This window comes from Bubalus bubalis, chromosome 22 (assembly GCF_019923935.1).
Source record: "Bubalus bubalis isolate 160015118507 breed Murrah chromosome 22, NDDB_SH_1, whole genome shotgun sequence".
NCBI lineage: Eukaryota > Metazoa > Chordata > Mammalia > Artiodactyla > Bovidae > Bubalus > Bubalus bubalis.
In genome coordinates, this window is record NC_059178.1 from 40659462 (window position 1) to 40678030 (window position 18569).

The 18569-nt window shown below is 39.1% G+C and overlaps 1 protein-coding gene across 1 annotated transcript in view; it reads left to right on the forward strand.

Moving 5' to 3' along the window:
* GALNT1 (polypeptide N-acetylgalactosaminyltransferase 1) overlaps positions 1–18569 on the forward strand; it is an 80909-nt gene that overhangs the window by 43004 nt on the left and 19336 nt on the right. The window contains exons 4-7 of the mRNA XM_006042067.3: positions 4660–4826; positions 10331–10538; positions 14990–15160; positions 17260–17377. Of these exons, the coding sequence (XP_006042129.1) occupies positions 4660–4826; positions 10331–10538; positions 14990–15160; positions 17260–17377 (664 nt within the window). The remainder of the gene's footprint in view (positions 1–4659; positions 4827–10330; positions 10539–14989; positions 15161–17259; positions 17378–18569) is intronic.

Below are 18569 nucleotides of genomic sequence, written 5' to 3' on the forward strand. Positions count from 1 at the left end.
TGTCTCCTGTATAATGTCACGAACCTCATTCCATGGCTCATCAGGCACTTTATCTATCAGATCTAGGCCCTTAAATCTATTTCTCACTTCCACTGTATAATCATAAGGGATTTGATTTAGGTCATACCTGAATGGTCTAGTGGTTTTCCCTACTTTCTTCAATTTAAGTCTGAATTTGGCAATAAGGAGTTCATGGTCTGAGCCACAGTCAGCTCCTGGTCTTTTTTTTGCTGACTGTATAGAGCTTCTCCATCTTTGGCTGCAAAGAATATAATCAATCTGATTTCGGTGTTGACCATCTGGTGATGTCCATGTGTAGAGTCTTCTCTTGTGTTGTTGGAAGAGGGTGTTTGTTATGACCAGTGCATTTTCTTGGCAAAACTCTATTAGTCTTTGCCCTGCTTCATTCCATATTCCAAGGCCAAATTTGCCTGTTACTCCAGGTGTTTCTTGACTTCCTACTTTTGCATTCCAGTCCCCTATAATGAAAAGGACATCTTTTTTGGGTGTTAGTTCTAAAAGTTCTTGTAGGTCTGCATAGAACTGTTCAACTTCAGCTTCTTCAGCATTACTGGTTGGGGCATAGACTTGGAAAATATCATATAATAATGCATATATATATATGCAATCTAGAAAAATGGTACTAATGAACTAATTTGCAGGACAGGAATACATAGACACATACATAGACACGTAGGACACAGACATAGAGACTTGTGGACCCAGCAGGGGAAGAAGGGATGAAATTGAGAGAGTATCATTGAAACATACACATTACCCTATGTGAAATAGATAGCTAGTGGGAAGTTGCTGTATAACACAGAAAGCTCACCCATTGCTCTGTGACAGCCTAGAGGTGGGATGGGGTGGGGGGTAGGAGGGAGGTTCAAGAGGGAAGGGACATATGTATACTTACGGCTGATTCACACTGTTGTATGGCAGAAAGCAACACAACATTGTGAAACAGTCATCCTCCAATTAAAAATAAAAATGTTCTTTAAAAACAGATGCATAGTAGCCCCTCACAAAAAGATGTCAGTTCTCCTCAGTAGATGTTCGGTGAAATTCCATTCAGAATCCTAGCAAGGGATTTACATTTCTATTTGAAAAGGCAAAAGAAATAGAATAACTAAAATAAATTTGAAAATGATGAATAAATTTGGAGGAAATACATTACCCAATTCAAAGCCTTTCTATAAAGCTGCAGTAATTGACTTATGATGTTGGCAAAAAGATAGATGTATGGATTAATGGGATAAGATAGCTCAGAAATAGACCCATATGAAAATGGCTCTTTTTAAATTTTATTTTATTGAAGAATAGTTGATTTACAATGTTGTGTTAGTTTCAGTTGTATAGCAAAGTGATTCAGTTTTATATAAATATATATTCTTTTTCATTATGGATTATTAGAAGACATTGAAATAGTTCCCTGTGCTATACAGTGGGACCTTGTTGTTTATTTGTTTTATATATAGTAGTTTGTATATGCTAATCCCAAACTTCTGATTTACCCCTCTCTCACCCCCTTTCTTCTTTGGTATTTGTTTGGTTTATTTTGTGAGTCTGTGAGTCTGTTTTTATTTTGTAGATATGTTCATCTGTATCATATTTTAGATTCCACTTAAAAGTGATATCATATGGTATTTGTTTTTCTCTTTATGTTGTATTTCATTTAGTATGATAATCTCTTGACTTCCTAGGTGGCGCTAGTGGTAAAGACCTGCCTCCTAATGCAGGAGACAAGAGACACTGGTTCTATCCCTGGGTCGGAAGATTCCCTGGAGGAAGGCATGGCAACCCACTCCAGTATTCTTGCCTGGAGAATCTGGTGGACAGAGGATCCGGGCGGGCTACAGTACATAGGGTCGCAAAGAGTCAGATATGACTGAAGCAACTTAGCACTCAATGATAATCTCTGGGTCCATCCATGTTGGTGCACATGGTATTATTTCACTCTTTTTATGGCTGAATAATATTCCATTATATATATTCTTTATCCATTCATCTATTGATAGACATTTAGGTTGCTCCCATGTCTTGTGTGTGTACTAAGCCACTTCAGACATGCCCAACCCTTTGCAACCCCATGAACTCTTACCCCCCAGGCTCCTCTGTCCATGAGATTCTCCAGGCAAGAAGACTGGCGTGGGTTGCCGTGCCCTCCAGGGAATCTTCCCGACCCAGGGATCCAACACACATCTCTTGCATCTCCTGCATTGGCAGGCGTGGTCTTTACCACTGGCCCACCTGGGAAGCCCTGAGAACCACTGCTCTGTATTATTCCTTTTAAATAAAGTTGTTAAAAAGACAAAATTCATCTGTAATGCTAGCGGTCCACAGGAGTGGTCACCTTGGGAACGGGTGCAGTGGGAGCCCCCGTGGGGTTGGTAATGGTCTGTTTCTTCTTCTGGGTGCTGACTCCTTGATGCATTCACTTTGTAGAAACTCATTGAACTGTATACTTACAGTTGTCAACTTGTTTATATATGTCAGTAAAAAGTTAAGACTCTTCTTTTCCCTCTCTTCCTAACCCACACCCTGTTGTTAAGTCTGTGTGTGGTCTTTCTGTTTTGTTTTTAAAGCAACATAGCCTTCCACTTGCGAGTTTTCATCCCCAAGGATGTGCTCAGTTGGGACACAGTGGAAGAAAACGGCTTCATAACACAGCCTGTGCTCATCCTTAGCTCGGTGTCGCCTTCCCTCAAAGGGTTACCATCCTTCCAGCCCCACAAGGACAGGTGGCCCCTTCAGGGGAGAAGCTTAGCTGGAATGCTGAAAGCCTCGCTGGTTCTCCTTAAGTACTCTATGGCTTTCCCAGGTAGAGGGGAGTATGTGTGTGTGTGTTTACATGTTTGTGATCATTTATAAAGATTTTCCCATATTTTCTCTGTTTTCTGTTTTTGTTTTTTTTTTTATGAAATCGTGTGGGGTTTTCTAATAACTTTATTTATTATTTTATTGTCTTATTACTTCCTTACTATGCACTTATTACTTATTATGCATGGGGTCTTCACTGCTGCCTGAGGGCTTTCTCTAGTTGTGATGAGCGGGGCTACTCTTCATTGCTGTGTGCAGACTTCTCACAGCGGTGGGCCCTCTTGTTGCAGAGCACAGGCTCTGGGCACACAGACTTCAGTAGCTGCAGCACGCAGGCTCAGTAGTCGTGGTCACGGGCCCTAGACCGTGTGCTCAGTAGTTGTGGCACATGGGCTTAGTTGCTCTGCAGCATGTGGAATCTTCCCAGACCAGGGATGGGACCCATGTCCCCTGCATTGGCAGGTGGCTTCTTACCCACTGTAACACCAGGGAAGTCCTGGGAGAATGTTTGTGACTTTGTATTTCTCTGAATGATTAAATTCAGTTGTTTGATTTAGGAAATTGTTATCCTTTTTGTCATCTGTTCTGGGTCCTGATACTCACTATGCTTTCTCATTCTTCCATCCTGCTGTGAATTATTTCCATTTTAGTCTTCTTTATTTCCAGTGTTCCGTAGCCATACTTCCTTTCCATACAACTTCAGAATTTAATTCCTTAACCTGTCGTCCTAGTAATAAAATCTGACTTACCACTCCTCTTCTGCAGAGCCGGCACCTCCGAGTTTTCCATCATCTTCCTATTGGCTTCCCGGTTGTGCACCCAGTTGGCTTCCCAGCTAGCTACTGTTTGTACGTGCCACATTTACCTAATCATCCTCTGAGTCTCACTGGATTTTGTTCTTTTTGTTGTTTCTGTAAGCTTGCTTTGTAGTCACCATGGCTGTATTCTGTTTCCCAAAACTCATAGTCATCAGTAGGATTAGTTTGTGAAACAAGATGACTTATGACTGAATACGAATCAATGAAGCAATATCAGAATGTCCTGAGGCGCAGACCTTGATGTCCGGCTGCTCAGTGCTGCTGTCGCCCTCGGGTAGTCTGTTTCCAATGGTTTCATCTAGCTCACAAGACTGAAAGATGAGACCATGTAGAACTAGTTTATTGATTCTGTGTGCAGATATTTTGGGTGTGTTTGGTCTTTTCCAGTGACTACATTTCTAGACACAGTCTATACTGAACAAGATGTGTGCTGAAATTGCGTTGTGGAACGGCAGCATCAAGATTGTGAAACTCACAGTCAGGTCCTGCCACTCCCTCCCTGGGTCCATCCTTGGCTTCTCATCTGTGAATTGTGGCTCCAAGTACCTCACAAAGCTATTAGGAAGCTTCAGTGCCTGGTACTTAGTAGATACTCAGTAAATATTAGTTCACTTCCTTTGTGGAAGGGAATCTTTTGCTTAGATTATTCAACGATAATAACTAAGCCTGTAGCGGTTCTGACTTTTTGTCTAATGGGGTTCTTGAGACCTGTTCTCTTTGGGATTAGTGATATGGCCTTAGTACATTCTCCATTAAAAGGAATCAACAGAAGACATATCAGGAGAGGTGCCTGATTTTAAGAATAGGATTAACATCTTTAAAATGGTTTTAGTCTAAGCATATATAACTTTAGGTACTGTTTTATTAAATGCAACATTAACCAAAACCTAAATAAATGAGAAGTTACTGAGAGTTGCATCACTAGAGCCAACTGCCTTTATTCCTCTGTCACCCCTCCTAGTCCAGGTTACTGGATTTTGCTGTCTTAACAGTTTTACAAAGGCATTTGCTTTGTTTCCAGGTGTAAAACAAAGGTGTATCCAGATAACCTTCCTACAACCAGTGTGGTGATTGTTTTCCACAATGAGGCTTGGAGCACACTTCTGCGAACTGTCCATAGCGTCATTAATCGCTCACCAAGGCACATGCTAGAAGAAATTGTTCTAGTAGATGATGCCAGTGAAAGAGGTAAATTTTACATTTTAATGCCAATAATCTACATGTTTTGTCATTAGTGCTTATAAAACTAGCTGCCGTCAGTGATAGTTACTATCAGTTTAGCCTAATAATTTTATACAAGCTTCTAATTTATCCTAAAAGTTATTTATGACATTTGGACTCATTCACATATGCAAACAATTTATACCCTTGTGAAACTTAAAATATTACTTTAATTAGCATTTAGTTTTATCACATCTTAATCTTGTTTTAAAAAGAGATAACTGTGTAAAAATTTATGCAAAACAGTGGGGGAGAAAAAAAAAACAACACAGTTTTGTCAGGATTTTCTCTGTGGGGAGCTCAGCCTGGAGTCGGTGGAGAAAGACTGGCTCTGATTTAGAGCCATGAAGAGAGATTTAGTGCATGGACAGTGGGAATCGTCCCTGCCAGCAGAGCAGAGCCTCAGCTGGGCGAGTCCAAGTTCTCCAGGTTCTTTCTAGGTCTTCCCATGTTCTCTATTCCCAAGGTCGGGCGTGGTCCATAAAAGGGTGCACAAAAGGGTGATGAAGGGACTTGTGGGAAGGTGGTGTATAGTATGTCTCTGATCTCATGATGAGTCTCTGCAATGGCTCTGGCCCAGACATTCTTCCACGAATCTCAGAATTTTTCACGGGCCTTTTTGTTTTTCACAGCACAGCTGTTTAGGATCATTGGTGTCATGTGCTTTCCCCAATATTCCTATACTCACATGAGAAAAATTTGGAGGGAACTACAGAAAATGGCTCTTCCTTCCTTAAGCAGCTTGAAACTTCATGACTCATCTTTTCAACCTTTTTTTGTTGTTATCTTCACCTTTCTTGCCTAATCTCTCATTGCATATGCTAAGATAGTTTAGTCAAGTATTATACCTTCTCCTTCCTGTGCCCACACTAAACATATATATTTAAGTATGATGAAATTTAATTACTTCCTATCTTAACTATTGGGATTAATTTGCACATTGATAACAATTTAAATCTTCTTCCTTTGCCAGATTGTAGAAGTAAAAATAAATAAGTTACAGCCTTGCTGTCTCAAGGGCCTTGTAGCTTACTTCCTTATTCTAATCAAGGAGATAGTTTATAATTGCATAAAACATATAATAATAATATCTACTATAATTAATGTCAAAATGGATGAGAGCTGTTATAAACTAAGAATACCACACTTAAATAATTACTGTTGACAGTAGCATATAAATTTCACCTGAATAATTGTTAGCCAGGAATTAATTAATCCCTCTTAGAAAATTAGCCAAAGTTAGTTTAGCAGCGATATATAAAAATGCCTCTGTCCTCTGAGTGACTGACTTATATGTTGAAGCTTGTGAAACTAAATGTTCCTCAAGGAAAGATATTTTTCCTCAGATGAAATGATTTGTTTTTATATTTCCCCCTGTTTTCGCCATCATTTTGTTGCAGGCCTGAGAAGGCTGTGTGAAATAGTAAGTTTTTGTGAGATGAGGCCTGATCAGAAAGATCCATGTGTCCACAACATGAAGTGGCAAAGAAAGTCACGTATCCCAGTTATTTTTTCCTCCCTCATGTAGGCCCTTCTGAATCACCATGGCCCGTGTAAACCTGTAATTGGAAACGTGTGGGCAGGTGTCTGCCTCCCTGCTCCGTCGGGCTCTTAGTCACTAAGCAGGTCTCCAAGTGTCACCGCACAGCTCTCACAAAGAACTTGGTTCTTCTGTATCTTCTTGCCTGGAAAGCCTCAGGTGTTCTGATCACCACTTTGGATATTTGGGAACCACTGGGCGTTGTGCTATTGTGGTCATAGCTGCAGTCTTGCTGCCCAGACTGAGAATGGTCTGACCTTCTTGTTTAGGTGGTAACTATGGGCCCAGGAACCAGAGCCAGCTCTCTAAGCCTGCCCCTTCCTACTCATGAGGCCCAGCCAAGGCACCATTATTTCTCACCCGGCTGATGAAATAGACGAGTCTCCCCATAAACACTGTCTTCCTGAAGGAAGCTTTTAAACATTCAGACCAGACCACATCACTTCTCTGATGAAAACCTTTCCTCGAAACAAAGACCTCACAGGGAACTATATCAGTTTCCTATAGTAACCTACAATTGAAAAAAATCTGAAAAAAACCTGTATGTAACTGAATCACATTGCTGTACACCTGAAAACATTGTAAATGAACTATACTTAAAAACAAATCATTTATCTGAAGCCTGCAACTATACTTTAGTTAAAAACAAGCAAACAGCTTTCCTCTAAGGCCTGCATGACCTGGTCTTTGCCTGCATCTCCAGTCTCATCTTGTAATTCCCTGCCCACCCTATCCCCACAGTTCAGCTCAGATGTTTCATCAGAGTCAAGTTACATTTAGAGAGGCCTTCCTTGACCTCCCAAGACCAGGTCATGTCCCACTGAACACCTCTCAGACCACTCTGTACTCCACAGCACCCCCCAGAGCTTTACCATTTTACACCCACCCCCACCCCCAACCCCCCAGGCAGGCACTATAACTCCATCAGGAAGGACTGTTTGTTCACCATTTTCTCCCCAGGGTCCACAGTGCCTGTTACATAGTAAGCAGTCCAGAATATATTCAGTGAATGAAGGAAAGAGTAATCCCCAATCAGTTAATCCTTGTGTTTTCCTCCTTGTCTGCATAGAGTTCCTAACTAGCTTGTGTAGCATGTGTAGTCTGTTCATGGCCTCAGAGTACTGGATTTCACAGTTAACCTGCTGAGACATCAGTAGCTCCATTTATTAAGTATGAAGTAGGTGCTATAATTATCCCTATTTTATTGTTAAAGCAAAATGAGACTTAACCATAAACCTAGGGGTTGACCTCTTAGCTGCTGTGTACTTCGTGTCTGTCATAACTTTACTGTTACAGGGTCTGTAATAAGGACAGAATCTGGATGAATCCCTAGTTCATGTTCAAAGTTATGCAGTTGTCATCTCAGAAGGGTATCTTAAGACTTAGAATTGATACAATGTTCTTAATCTGACATGACTATTGTTTTTCTTATTTTACGCAAAAGGAAACAGGTTCTTATTTAAGTAGGGATTAGGAGTCAGGTTTATTAATATTACACTCTAAATTCCTTGCTCTTTCGAGTTCTAAGATTTCTCAGTTGTTGCCGGCAGCAGTGAGATTTTCCCTGACTTTTACTCTGCCAGCCTCTCACTGCCTGAGGTAGAGATCCTTGGGATCCATTTATAGACTAATAGCTGTAAAGATATCTAATAAACAAGATTCTCCCTTATTTTTAGATGACGTTGTATCTTCTAATCATAATCAATTAACCCCCATGGCTTCATCTTCATAAAATGAGTTTTGAATAAATAGTTCCTAATCCCCCACCTAGTCCTGAGCACATAATTCTCTGTCATCTCTTAGGAAGACACCTAGTTTGTAGCCATATTGCATGAGAGCCACAAAGATGGCAAATAAAATGCCAAGAAAAGTTGTTGAATAGCAACTTTTTTGAGCTACCAGACCATGCATTTTTCATTTTACAGGACAGAGTATCATAACTTTCAAAGATAACAGGACTCAGGGATTAGATTGCTTTGATTTTTAAGACGCACTTCAAACTAATTCTGGAAGGAAGACTTACTGGGAGATGCGTTGTAATACAGTTGCACTTGACTGGTCTAAGGTACTAGAATATAACTCATAACTCATCACATGAGATTCATCAAACTCTGAACATAAAGCAATTTAAATGTGTATCAGGTCAAGCAATTCCACAGTCCTGAATTTTTCCCTTGGTTGTTTCCGTGTAGGATTTCTTGCTGTGGGTGAAAAGATGGGCTTTGAAGTCAGGCAGACCTGATTGGACTGTTGGATCTACTCCTTAATAAACTGTGTCATCTTGATCAGTTCATTTAATATTCTGAGTCTTAGAATTTCATGTCTAAAATAGGTTTAATAACATCTCACAGGGTCATTATGAGGATTAAATGAAATAAAGTCTGTAAAGAGCCTGGCATTATACTAAACAGACATAAAAGGGTAAAATGGTGCTTTTCATTGGGATTGGCATCACCGTCACCTTTTTACTCAGAATCAAATTATAGCTTTCTGGTTCATAAAATCATGGTTATCAGGTAGGAGTTCTCCCCATATTTTTCAGATACTCTTTTTAGCTCAGATATTTTAGAAAATGTGTTAGCAGACATGGAAACAATCGGTGTTCTGGTATAGTGGACATGGAGGCCTTTTTTCTCTTTCTCTGTTTTCATAGCCCTGATTATTCCATTATTGAATCAGTCAGGTCTTACCACTTCCAATAAGCAAGAACTATTTCACTCCTATTTGTCTTTCCCTCTCCAATATGTAGGAAGCCCTTTGGGTTCCCAAATTTAGAATTTATCCCCTTAATATACCCAACCACCCTTATGGAGATCCCAAGGGTCAGAGGTAGTCATAGGCATCCTGGTAGCTCCATGTCAAGATTTTCCTTCCCTGGAGGGATTGTCCTTATAATTCTTGTATGGGGACAAGTTGGAAAGACATTTGCCCACCATCCATTGCTTCTCTGGCATAACTACCAGAAACTAACCTGATCTGCAACTTCTTTTCTTTGCCTTGAGGAAGTGGAGACTTTTCTGCTTTTTTCTTTTTTAAATTTATTTATTTGGCTGCACTGGCTTATAGTCATTGCACATGGGATCTTCAGTCTTCCTTACAGCATGCAGGATCCTTAGTTGCAGCTTGTGGGATCTAGTTCCCTGACCAGGGATTGAACCTGAGCCCCCTGCCTTGGGAGTCCAAAGTCTCAGCCACTGGACCACCAGGGAAGTCCCCCTTGTCTGCTGTTTAAAGTCAGTTATGTACTCTGGAGGCAGGAAATCCTTGACTTAAGGGCACAGCCTCTCTCTGAACTCTCCAGGATAGCTGCTGATTTTCTTTTTCTTTTCAGTGCCGTTCACTCTTGAAAGTGCTTTTACTTGGACCAAACGGTCTGTTAAGGTTTCTGTTTGGTCTTGCAGCTACTGCCCAGCATTCTAGCTTGACCTCACTCCCCACCTCCTGCAAGAACTGCATGGTCAGAGACTGTGACAGTCTGTAAGACAATTCACTCCTGTCTTTGAAGAAACCACAGTTTTCTGAACTCTTAACAGCTATTGTGTATTCGTTCCTTCCCTCTATTGCGGTCTGGGTTTAATTCTCTTAAACCACCTTCTTTCTGTTCCTGTTCCTTAAGCGTGATTAAAAAAAAAAGAATTGAGCCTGACAGAAAGCTCCTTCAAGAAATGTGGTAACATGCCTTTGACTGAGCCTGACCCCAGAGGCTCTCCCCTAATTCCTCGCGTAACAAAGGAGAGGCAGTTCTGGGACATTCTCTCAGGAAATAAAAAGCCTTCCTGGGTGAACTGGGTTTGTGAGTCAGGGAGCCTCACCTACAGTGCTTAGTAAATACATGTTGAATGAATACTGCAATCCAAAGTTGCTTTCCACCTGGGCAGTGCCAGCTCACAGGTTTTTCGTGTTATTTTCTTATTGTTTTATTCCTTTTCAGACTTTTTAAAAAGACCTCTAGAGAGTTACGTGAAAAAATTAAAAGTACCCGTTCACGTCATTCGAATGGAGCAGCGTTCTGGATTGATCAGAGCTAGGTTAAAAGGCGCTGCTGTGTCTAAAGGCCAAGTGATCACCTTTTTAGACGCGCACTGTGAGTGCACAGTGGGGTGGCTGGAGCCTCTCTTAGCCAGGATCAAACACGACAGGTAATTTTCTGGGATTTATAAATTATTTTCAGTGCCTTTGTGTTAAACTATGGTAAGTTGCAAAATTCTGTTTTTAAATAAATATAAAAATATTTTCATCTGAGTTTTCCTTTTAAATGCCTTTGAAAAGTGAGCGTGCTCAGTTCCTGATCGTGTCCAACTCTCATGACCCCATGGACTGTAGCCCACCAGGCTCCTCTATGCATGGGATTTTCCTGGCAAGAGTACTGGAATGGGTTCCCATTTCCTTCTCCAAGGGATCTTCCCAACCCAGGGATCGAACCCACATCTCCTGCATTGGCAGGCGGATTGTTTACCACTGAGCCACCTGAGAAGCCCCATGAAGAGTGCTCTAAACTAAATGTGAAGACCACATTCTAAAGCTTGGAAGCACTGTTTGCAGACTGTCTTGTTAGTGAGGATGGGTTAGGAAACATGTTGTTAGGATGTTTATTGTCTGCTCTCTTCACGAAACAGGAGCAGAACATATAGACACTTATCTCAGGGGCTGTAGGATAAAAAGCCCTGTACTCGTCCCTGCTCTCTAAGGCTGACACGAGGGTGCGGGCAGGTCATCTACTCTCTGTCTGCATCTTTACTGAGGCTGTATCTCTCAGCCTGTAGCACAGAGTTAAAGGGGGTGAGGAGATACACGTTGCCCCTGAAATGCTTGATTGTATATGAAAATAAGCACTGTAATGTTGGCTAATACAGGTGGAACATTGGGAGCAGTGCAAGCTCATGGTTGTAGTCTTTCATGATGCAGTTGTCAAAGAATTGTCTACCGCTGGGCTCTGGCTTTAGTTCCTAGATATCAGGAAAAAACCTAACTTCATTCTGCAGGACCTAGGTTTGTTGCATTTCTGCTTGCCATTGCAGTTTGAACCAGAGGCTGGCTGTGTCAACTTAACATTAAGATTTAGATTTCAGCAGGGTAAACTATTATTAGTCAAGTTGAGCATGCGTGCATCCTAAGTTGCTTCAGTCGTGTCCGACTGTTTATGATCCCATGGTCTGTCAGGCTCTTCTGTCCATGGGATTCTCCAGGCAAGAATACTGGAGTGGGTTGCTATGCCCTCCTCCAGGGGACCTTCCCAACCCAGGGGTTAAACCCGAGTCTCTTATGTTTCCTGCACTGGCAGGCGGGTTCTTTAGTACTAGCGCCACCTGGGAAGGCCCCAAGTTGAGCTTAGTGGGAGCTTGTCATTGCATCTATTCTGTTTGTAAGCAAATGCTGGACCTACATCTCTCCCCTTTCAAAGATGAATTGCCTGGGCAATGAGAAGATACAGTAGCTTTAGGAAGGAGAACACTGCCTGAAAAAGACATAGGATATCTGCAAATTGTTTTCTGTATGTAACAAATGACTGATTCAGGAAGTGTTTTCTTGTGTAAAGACAGCCTGTAACCTTTATGAAGCAGGAGCCTAGACCCTTGGAGAAAGCAGTGTGAAGTGATGACAGAAATATGAAAGGAAAATTGCCTGAAATAACAAACACAACTTCCAGTTGGGCTGTATGGTAGATGAGGTATCCTGAACAACTTTTCCAACTGATAAAGCTAAATTCTGGATAAATACAAAACACAGTTTTAAGTGCATCACCAAGTTGGCACTAAAGTAAGAAATGTTGCAGCTCTCAGAACGAAGTACATACAAGTAAGTAGTCCAGACACTAAAGCCAGCTTTCACTTGTAGGGTTTCCTGCTGAACTTAGGGGATGTGGATCTTCTACCTTAAAAGACAAACAGATGGGAGGATAGGAGCCAAGGCTAGGGCTCTGCCTAGAGTGTGAAGACAAATAGCAAATATCTGCATAAAGCTAGGCTTCTGTTGTCTGTACTTCTGGGTTAGAATGAGAAATGAATTCTATCACACCAAAGGCAATCTGGCTGTTTCAACCTTGATATGGGGTGAAGCAGGGAAAACAGATCTCTCCTAAGAATTTGTAAGCAGGATACAGAAAAAGAGGATGCCAGTTCAAGGTGTTTTATGTAACTAGTATAACTTGATAAAATAAATCAGAAAAGAAGTACATGGAAAATTATTCAAACCCACTGGTGAAGCTTAATACAAAAATCTCACACCACCAGCAAACTGAATCCATCTGGGATTTATTAATATCATATCAACATATATAAAAAAACACAGGGGTCCCCAACTTCCAGGACCTAATGCCTGATGATCAGAGGTGGAGCTGATGTAATAATATTAGAAATAAAATGCACAGTGAATGTAAAGCACTTGAATCATCCCAAACCCACACTGCCCCCACTCCAGTTTCATGGAAAAATTATCTTCCATGAAACCAGTCTCTGGTGCCAAAAAAGTGGGGACCACTGATAACATATCAGTATATATGTATGTATAACACATCATTACTACTTGGTTTAGTTTAATATTACAAAACCAGTTCACAAAGTAGATGATAACATATTTCTGAAACTGTGATTAAAACCCTGTCATTAAAACTCTATAATCAGTTTAGTAGATACAGGAAAAAAAAATGTTCATTTATCATTAAAATGAACATTGATTTGTGATTTAAAATACTTAGTAAACTATTACAGAATGGAAATTTACAAATTTTAGAAATAGCTAAACACACACATGTTAACTGGCAAACATAACAGAGAAATGTTGAAAGTGTTTTGCACAAGATAAGGATGCCCTGAATTATTTGTATTACTCAGTATTATTGGAAGCCTTAGATTTTGCAGTAATACAAGAATTAAATAAAAGGTGTAAGAATTGGAAAGGAAAACAACGAGTACTATCAATTGCAAATGATGTGTTTTTTACAAAGAAAAGTAATCTATACACAAAGTAGTAGAGATAATAAGAATTTAGCAGTGTTGCCAAATATAAAATCACCACAGAAAAGTCAGTTGCTTTCTCCATACCAGCAGGAATAGTTAGGAAATACAATGTAAAAAGAAGAAAAGAAATGATACCATTTATAATAGCAATGGAAATCATAGGCTGTGATTAGGAATATGTTTAACAAATGATGCATGAAATTGAAAATTGTTGAAATTCACTGGAAAATAATCTGAGCAGAGAGAAGGATAATATTAATGGATAGAAAAGTCAATATAAAAATGTCATTTCTCCCCACATTGATCTATAAATTCAGTGTGTTTTTAATTGAAATCTCAGCAGAATTTTCTTCGAGAAACTGGCTGATGCTGACATTTATATGGAAATACATGTTTTTTAAAAAAAACAGCTAAAATACCCATGAAAAAGAAGAGTCAAGTACAACTGGGCCTGTCCTACTAGATATCAAGACTTATTTTAAAGCTGTTTAATTGTGGCAGTGATGTATTGATGCAGGGATTAGACTAGTGAAACAGAGCTAGTCCATGTTTGTGTGAAAACTTGACCTGTGACAGAGCTGGCCCTTATGATACAGCAGACTGTGAGATGAGTACCACTGGGACCGTTGGTCGCCCGTAAGGAAAATAAACGAAGTTGGATACTTGCTGCATGAAAACCCAAAATCAGTTTCATGAAGACTAAAGACAAATGTGAAAGGCAAAAATACAATTCATTTTGAAGATAATAGGAGAATATGATTTTGGAGTAAGGAAAGATTTCTTAAATAAGACACCAGTCAGATGGGGAGGATACTCTAAAATGTGGCTCCCAATGGCTCTGAGAGGGGCAGTGTTCCTTAGAAGGAGCTGTGGTCATGTGTGGTTTTTCAGGTTCATAAAAATCGCAGTAACCAAAAGGAAAAACATTTTAGTGTGTATGATCAGACAATTTATATGAAGAAATACAAACTGCAATAAAAAGTACTCATTCTAATAATTAGAAAATATAAACTTTTTTAAACCCAGAGATACTGTTTAACATTATTATAATTACACAATTGCAAGAAAATAGCATCCAAAGTTGATGGCATTATAAGGAAGCTGTATATACATATACATAAAACACTTTTGGAAAGTAGTAGTGAGCAGTGCCACAAAAAATTATTTAATTCACTAGTCTTACTCCTAGAAGTTTACTCTTCAAGCAAAAGTGAAAAAATATATATGAACATGACCCCTTAGTTTCTTAATAGCAAAAATCTATAAGAAACACAAATGTCCAAAAGTCTATGTTTTAAGAAAGTTATTAGCTTAAAACTGTTAAATATGTAGTCATTAAAAGTGTTATTTTTTAATACTGTAGAAATATTTGAAGTACTTTTCATGTGGCAAAAAATGTAAAAAGTCCGAATGGAAAAGGGGTGGAAGGTTATTTTCGATGGGTTATAAATAAATAGGATAAATGATGCTAGCTTGGTAGGATAGAGTGGGGGATTTTTTTCACCATTGTCCTTAACATTATAGAATGCATTTTTATTTTAAAAACACTTAGTATATACTTGTTATGTAGTTGTTATGATAGACCTCAAAAAGGAAAGTTTTCAAAGATTTTTCATCTGCTTTTATGATTCCAGGAAGACGGTGGTCTGTCCCATCATAGATGTGATCAGTGATGACACTTTCGAGTACATGGCAGGTTCTGACATGACCTATGGCGGGTTCAACTGGAAGCTCAACTTTCGCTGGTATCCTGTTCCCCAAAGAGAAATGGACAGAAGGAAAGGTGATCGGACTCTTCCTGTGAGGTAATTGATTTGTCAAACATTTTCCCCAAAGTGTTACTGGCAGGGGATTGTGAAGCTTCGGGAATCACATTAGAAGGATTTTAAATGTATTTTGAAAGACATGAAGGATTTGTTCACCATATGTGAAGTTAAGAGCCATTTTTCATTTATTTGAAGTAATATCATTATTTATTTGAAATAATGTCATTATTTCAAAGACGGGTTTCTTTTTTAAGTAAAAAAAGTAAGTTCAAATTTTTCATTTCTATAAATCTAGTGCCTATGAGAAATGATAGTGACATACATACGTTCTTTCATTCCTACATGAACAGCAGTTTGTAAATCTGTAATTTATGCTTTAATTCAGTCACTAAGGATAATAATATTTAACTTAAACCATCCCTTCAGTAATTGTAAGTGCCAAGATGTGAAAATATTGCCTAAAACTGGGTAATAAAATGTAAGACTTTAAATTCAGACATCTACCATGCTACAAGGTTAAAAAAAACTTGTTTCAAGTATAAAAATAACTAGAATTGACAAAAGTATAAAAGGGCTATCCATTAATGCATTTCTGCTTTTTTTTTTGTTCTGTATTTGGTCCTATATAGATTTTTTTTTCCCCCTCAAAAAGGGATAAAAAGCTTCATGCTATTGAGGACCTTTAGAGAGAAACCTTGAGCCTTCTGAGCCATCCTAGGATTTATTCTGGTTGCATCAGCCTGTTGCTTCTGTAGTAATTGAGACTTGCTTTTTAGCCTTCTCCTCTCCTAGGCTTCCCAGATCTGTCTGCCTTTGAATTGAGTCCAGTTCTGACAGCTGGAGAAAGCTTTCACTAGTTCTATGCTCTTTGTCCCTAGCCAGCCCAAGTCCTCTCCTACTTTCCCAGTAAAGGGACTTTTTCACTCTTTGGCTGACAGTTCAAATCAGCATCTAAACCAAGGGTTGCTAAACATTTCATGGATGATAGACTTCTCTGAAAAATCTGATAAAAGCTAGGAGTCTTCCCGAAACTGGGGGGTAGGGCGGTAGGCAGGGATGTCTGTATAAATGCCTGTTTTACATGTATAACAGTTCTAGGAAAATTAGATGCCAAACCTAGGGGAGGAAACCCCTGCACTGAAGGATAATGCTGGGTGTCAGCCTATTTCCTTTGACTCCTAAGATATTAGGCTTTCTCATTCTTTTTTGTCTTCTAAAATCAAAGTAAGGCCTAACTTCTTAGTGGAAACAGCTATTTCTTCTGTAAAAGCAAATGCTACCTCCCTCACCAGTGCATGGAATGAGGATGTTTTAGGGTATGTAGGTGGCCAGTTCATCCTAAACTATTATCTACATGTGTCCTCTGTTCCTAGAATTTAATTACATTCTCCCTAGTTGGAACCCATTTTTCTCCCATACTCATTCTTCAAGTAAACCAGTACTTGGTATTCATTTATTTAAATCCTCCTTTGTTATCATTTCTATGCTTAGTTCAACCTGTTCCCACTCACTCTGCATACCTGAGCCATGTTTTGTGGCAGAGAATTTACTGTACTTGGTCAGGATGATGATCCCCTTAAGAGGAATCTATTGATTTATTCTGTACTTCATCTCCTTCCTTAAAGTTCAGGAAAAGAGCTGCATTGTTTTCATCCTGTTTAATCATCTTTGCAGTGTTTGCCACCCTTTAAAACCTGGTGTGCTAGAGCTGCTGATGTGAGTCTGTTTGGTTAACATGGTCAACTGCATATTTAGTTGCTCAAAACTCTGGAGTGCATGACAGTTAGATGAAGAAGATTACAAAAAATAGCTTCAATTTAAGGAGTTTTGGGTGGAAGCTCAGTCAGGACCTGAGGATCAGGAATGGTACTGAAGACAGTAAGAGCCCTTGGGACCAGGCAGGGAAGGGTGTCCAGGAGGAGCTGTGACAGCGTGACTGGGGTGCAGGTCATATCTGGAAACCAAATAACTCAGCATAAAAACAAAGCCCTTGGGGCCTGGGAAAGTTTCTGAAGAGTGTGAGAATCAGCATTTATTCCATAGTTATCAACAGTTATAAAACTACTTTTAAAAGCAAAAACTGATAGTAAACTTTAAATTGTTGCAATTAACAGTATAGTATTATGATTGAATTTCAGAACACCTACAATGGCAGGAGGCCTTTTTTCAATAGACAGAGATTACTTTCAGGAAATTGGAACATATGATGCTGGAATGGATATTTGGGGAGGAGAAAACCTAGAAATTTCCTTTAGGGTAAGTTCCCTTTGAAAAAAGTAACCTGTATAACCTCAAATATGAATATGCTTTGAATATTCGTGTTCTTTCTAAAGAAAAAATAAAAAGTGAATTTAATATGAGTTTAATCAGACTTCACAGCCTTCAGCCCATAAAAAGTTTGTTGATACTATTAAAGTATCTTTCTAAAATTTTAAGCAAATAATTCAGTTATATTAGTAGTCCACCTGTAAAATTTACATAGGATTCCCCAGTTGTCTTTACTTTCAAGGAGGTAATTCAAACTCTAAAAGTAAATAAAAATAACATGTAGTTCGTAAATGCTACTTTGTTCCTTAACTGCCAAAAACATGATTTTGCCTTCTTTAATATGCTGTGTCCTTCTGGTTTGAGAATTGTTCTCTCTTATTTAAACTTGGCCACTTTACCAGCTTTCTGTTTTTCAATAAAAAGAAAAAGGCAAAAGAATTCTTAAATTATTCTAAATTAATTTAACCCAGTCAGCCTTAAGTCTTATGCATTTCATGTTCACAAAAATCAACTTATTTTTAGAATGATGTGTATTTCTGAAAATAATGAACTTTAGACACATGGCTTATTGGAAACCATAGTGAACTGCACAGAAGTCTAGCCCTGCTAGCTCACTGCATTCCTGGTGGATCACCTTGGTCTTTATAAGAGGAGAGGTTTGGACTCCAGAGCATCTTGGAGATCCTATTTGGCTGTATCACTTTATGATCCTGGGAAAACGTTAAAGTGGGCACACTGAGTATTTAACAAAGTCAAGACTTTTCAAAAAGCAATGTAATTGAAAATAGTCTACAGTTAAATAGACTTTTAACTTACAGGAAAATGTATTTTGAAAGGAGTAGAAGGATAATTGATTAAGGATGTAAAACCATACTTAATGATCTTTCTTTTACCCCTCTTTTTGTTTTTATGCTCACAAAGACACTAGACTGTGCTCTCACTGGCCACTGAGTAATTCATGAGTAATCCACAAGTTGAGAGTCCTAGATTCTGCTTAATGTATAGGTTGTGACACAGGTTTGGAGAAGGACGAACAGATAGGGCCCTGGCTGACCACTCCATGGTCAAAAGTTTTTTGGCCATGAACCATATTAATAAATACATTATACACACAACCCATAATGTAAACATTTCATCAAACAGTATGTCCTTGTTACTAAGTGCTGGTTGCAATTCATCA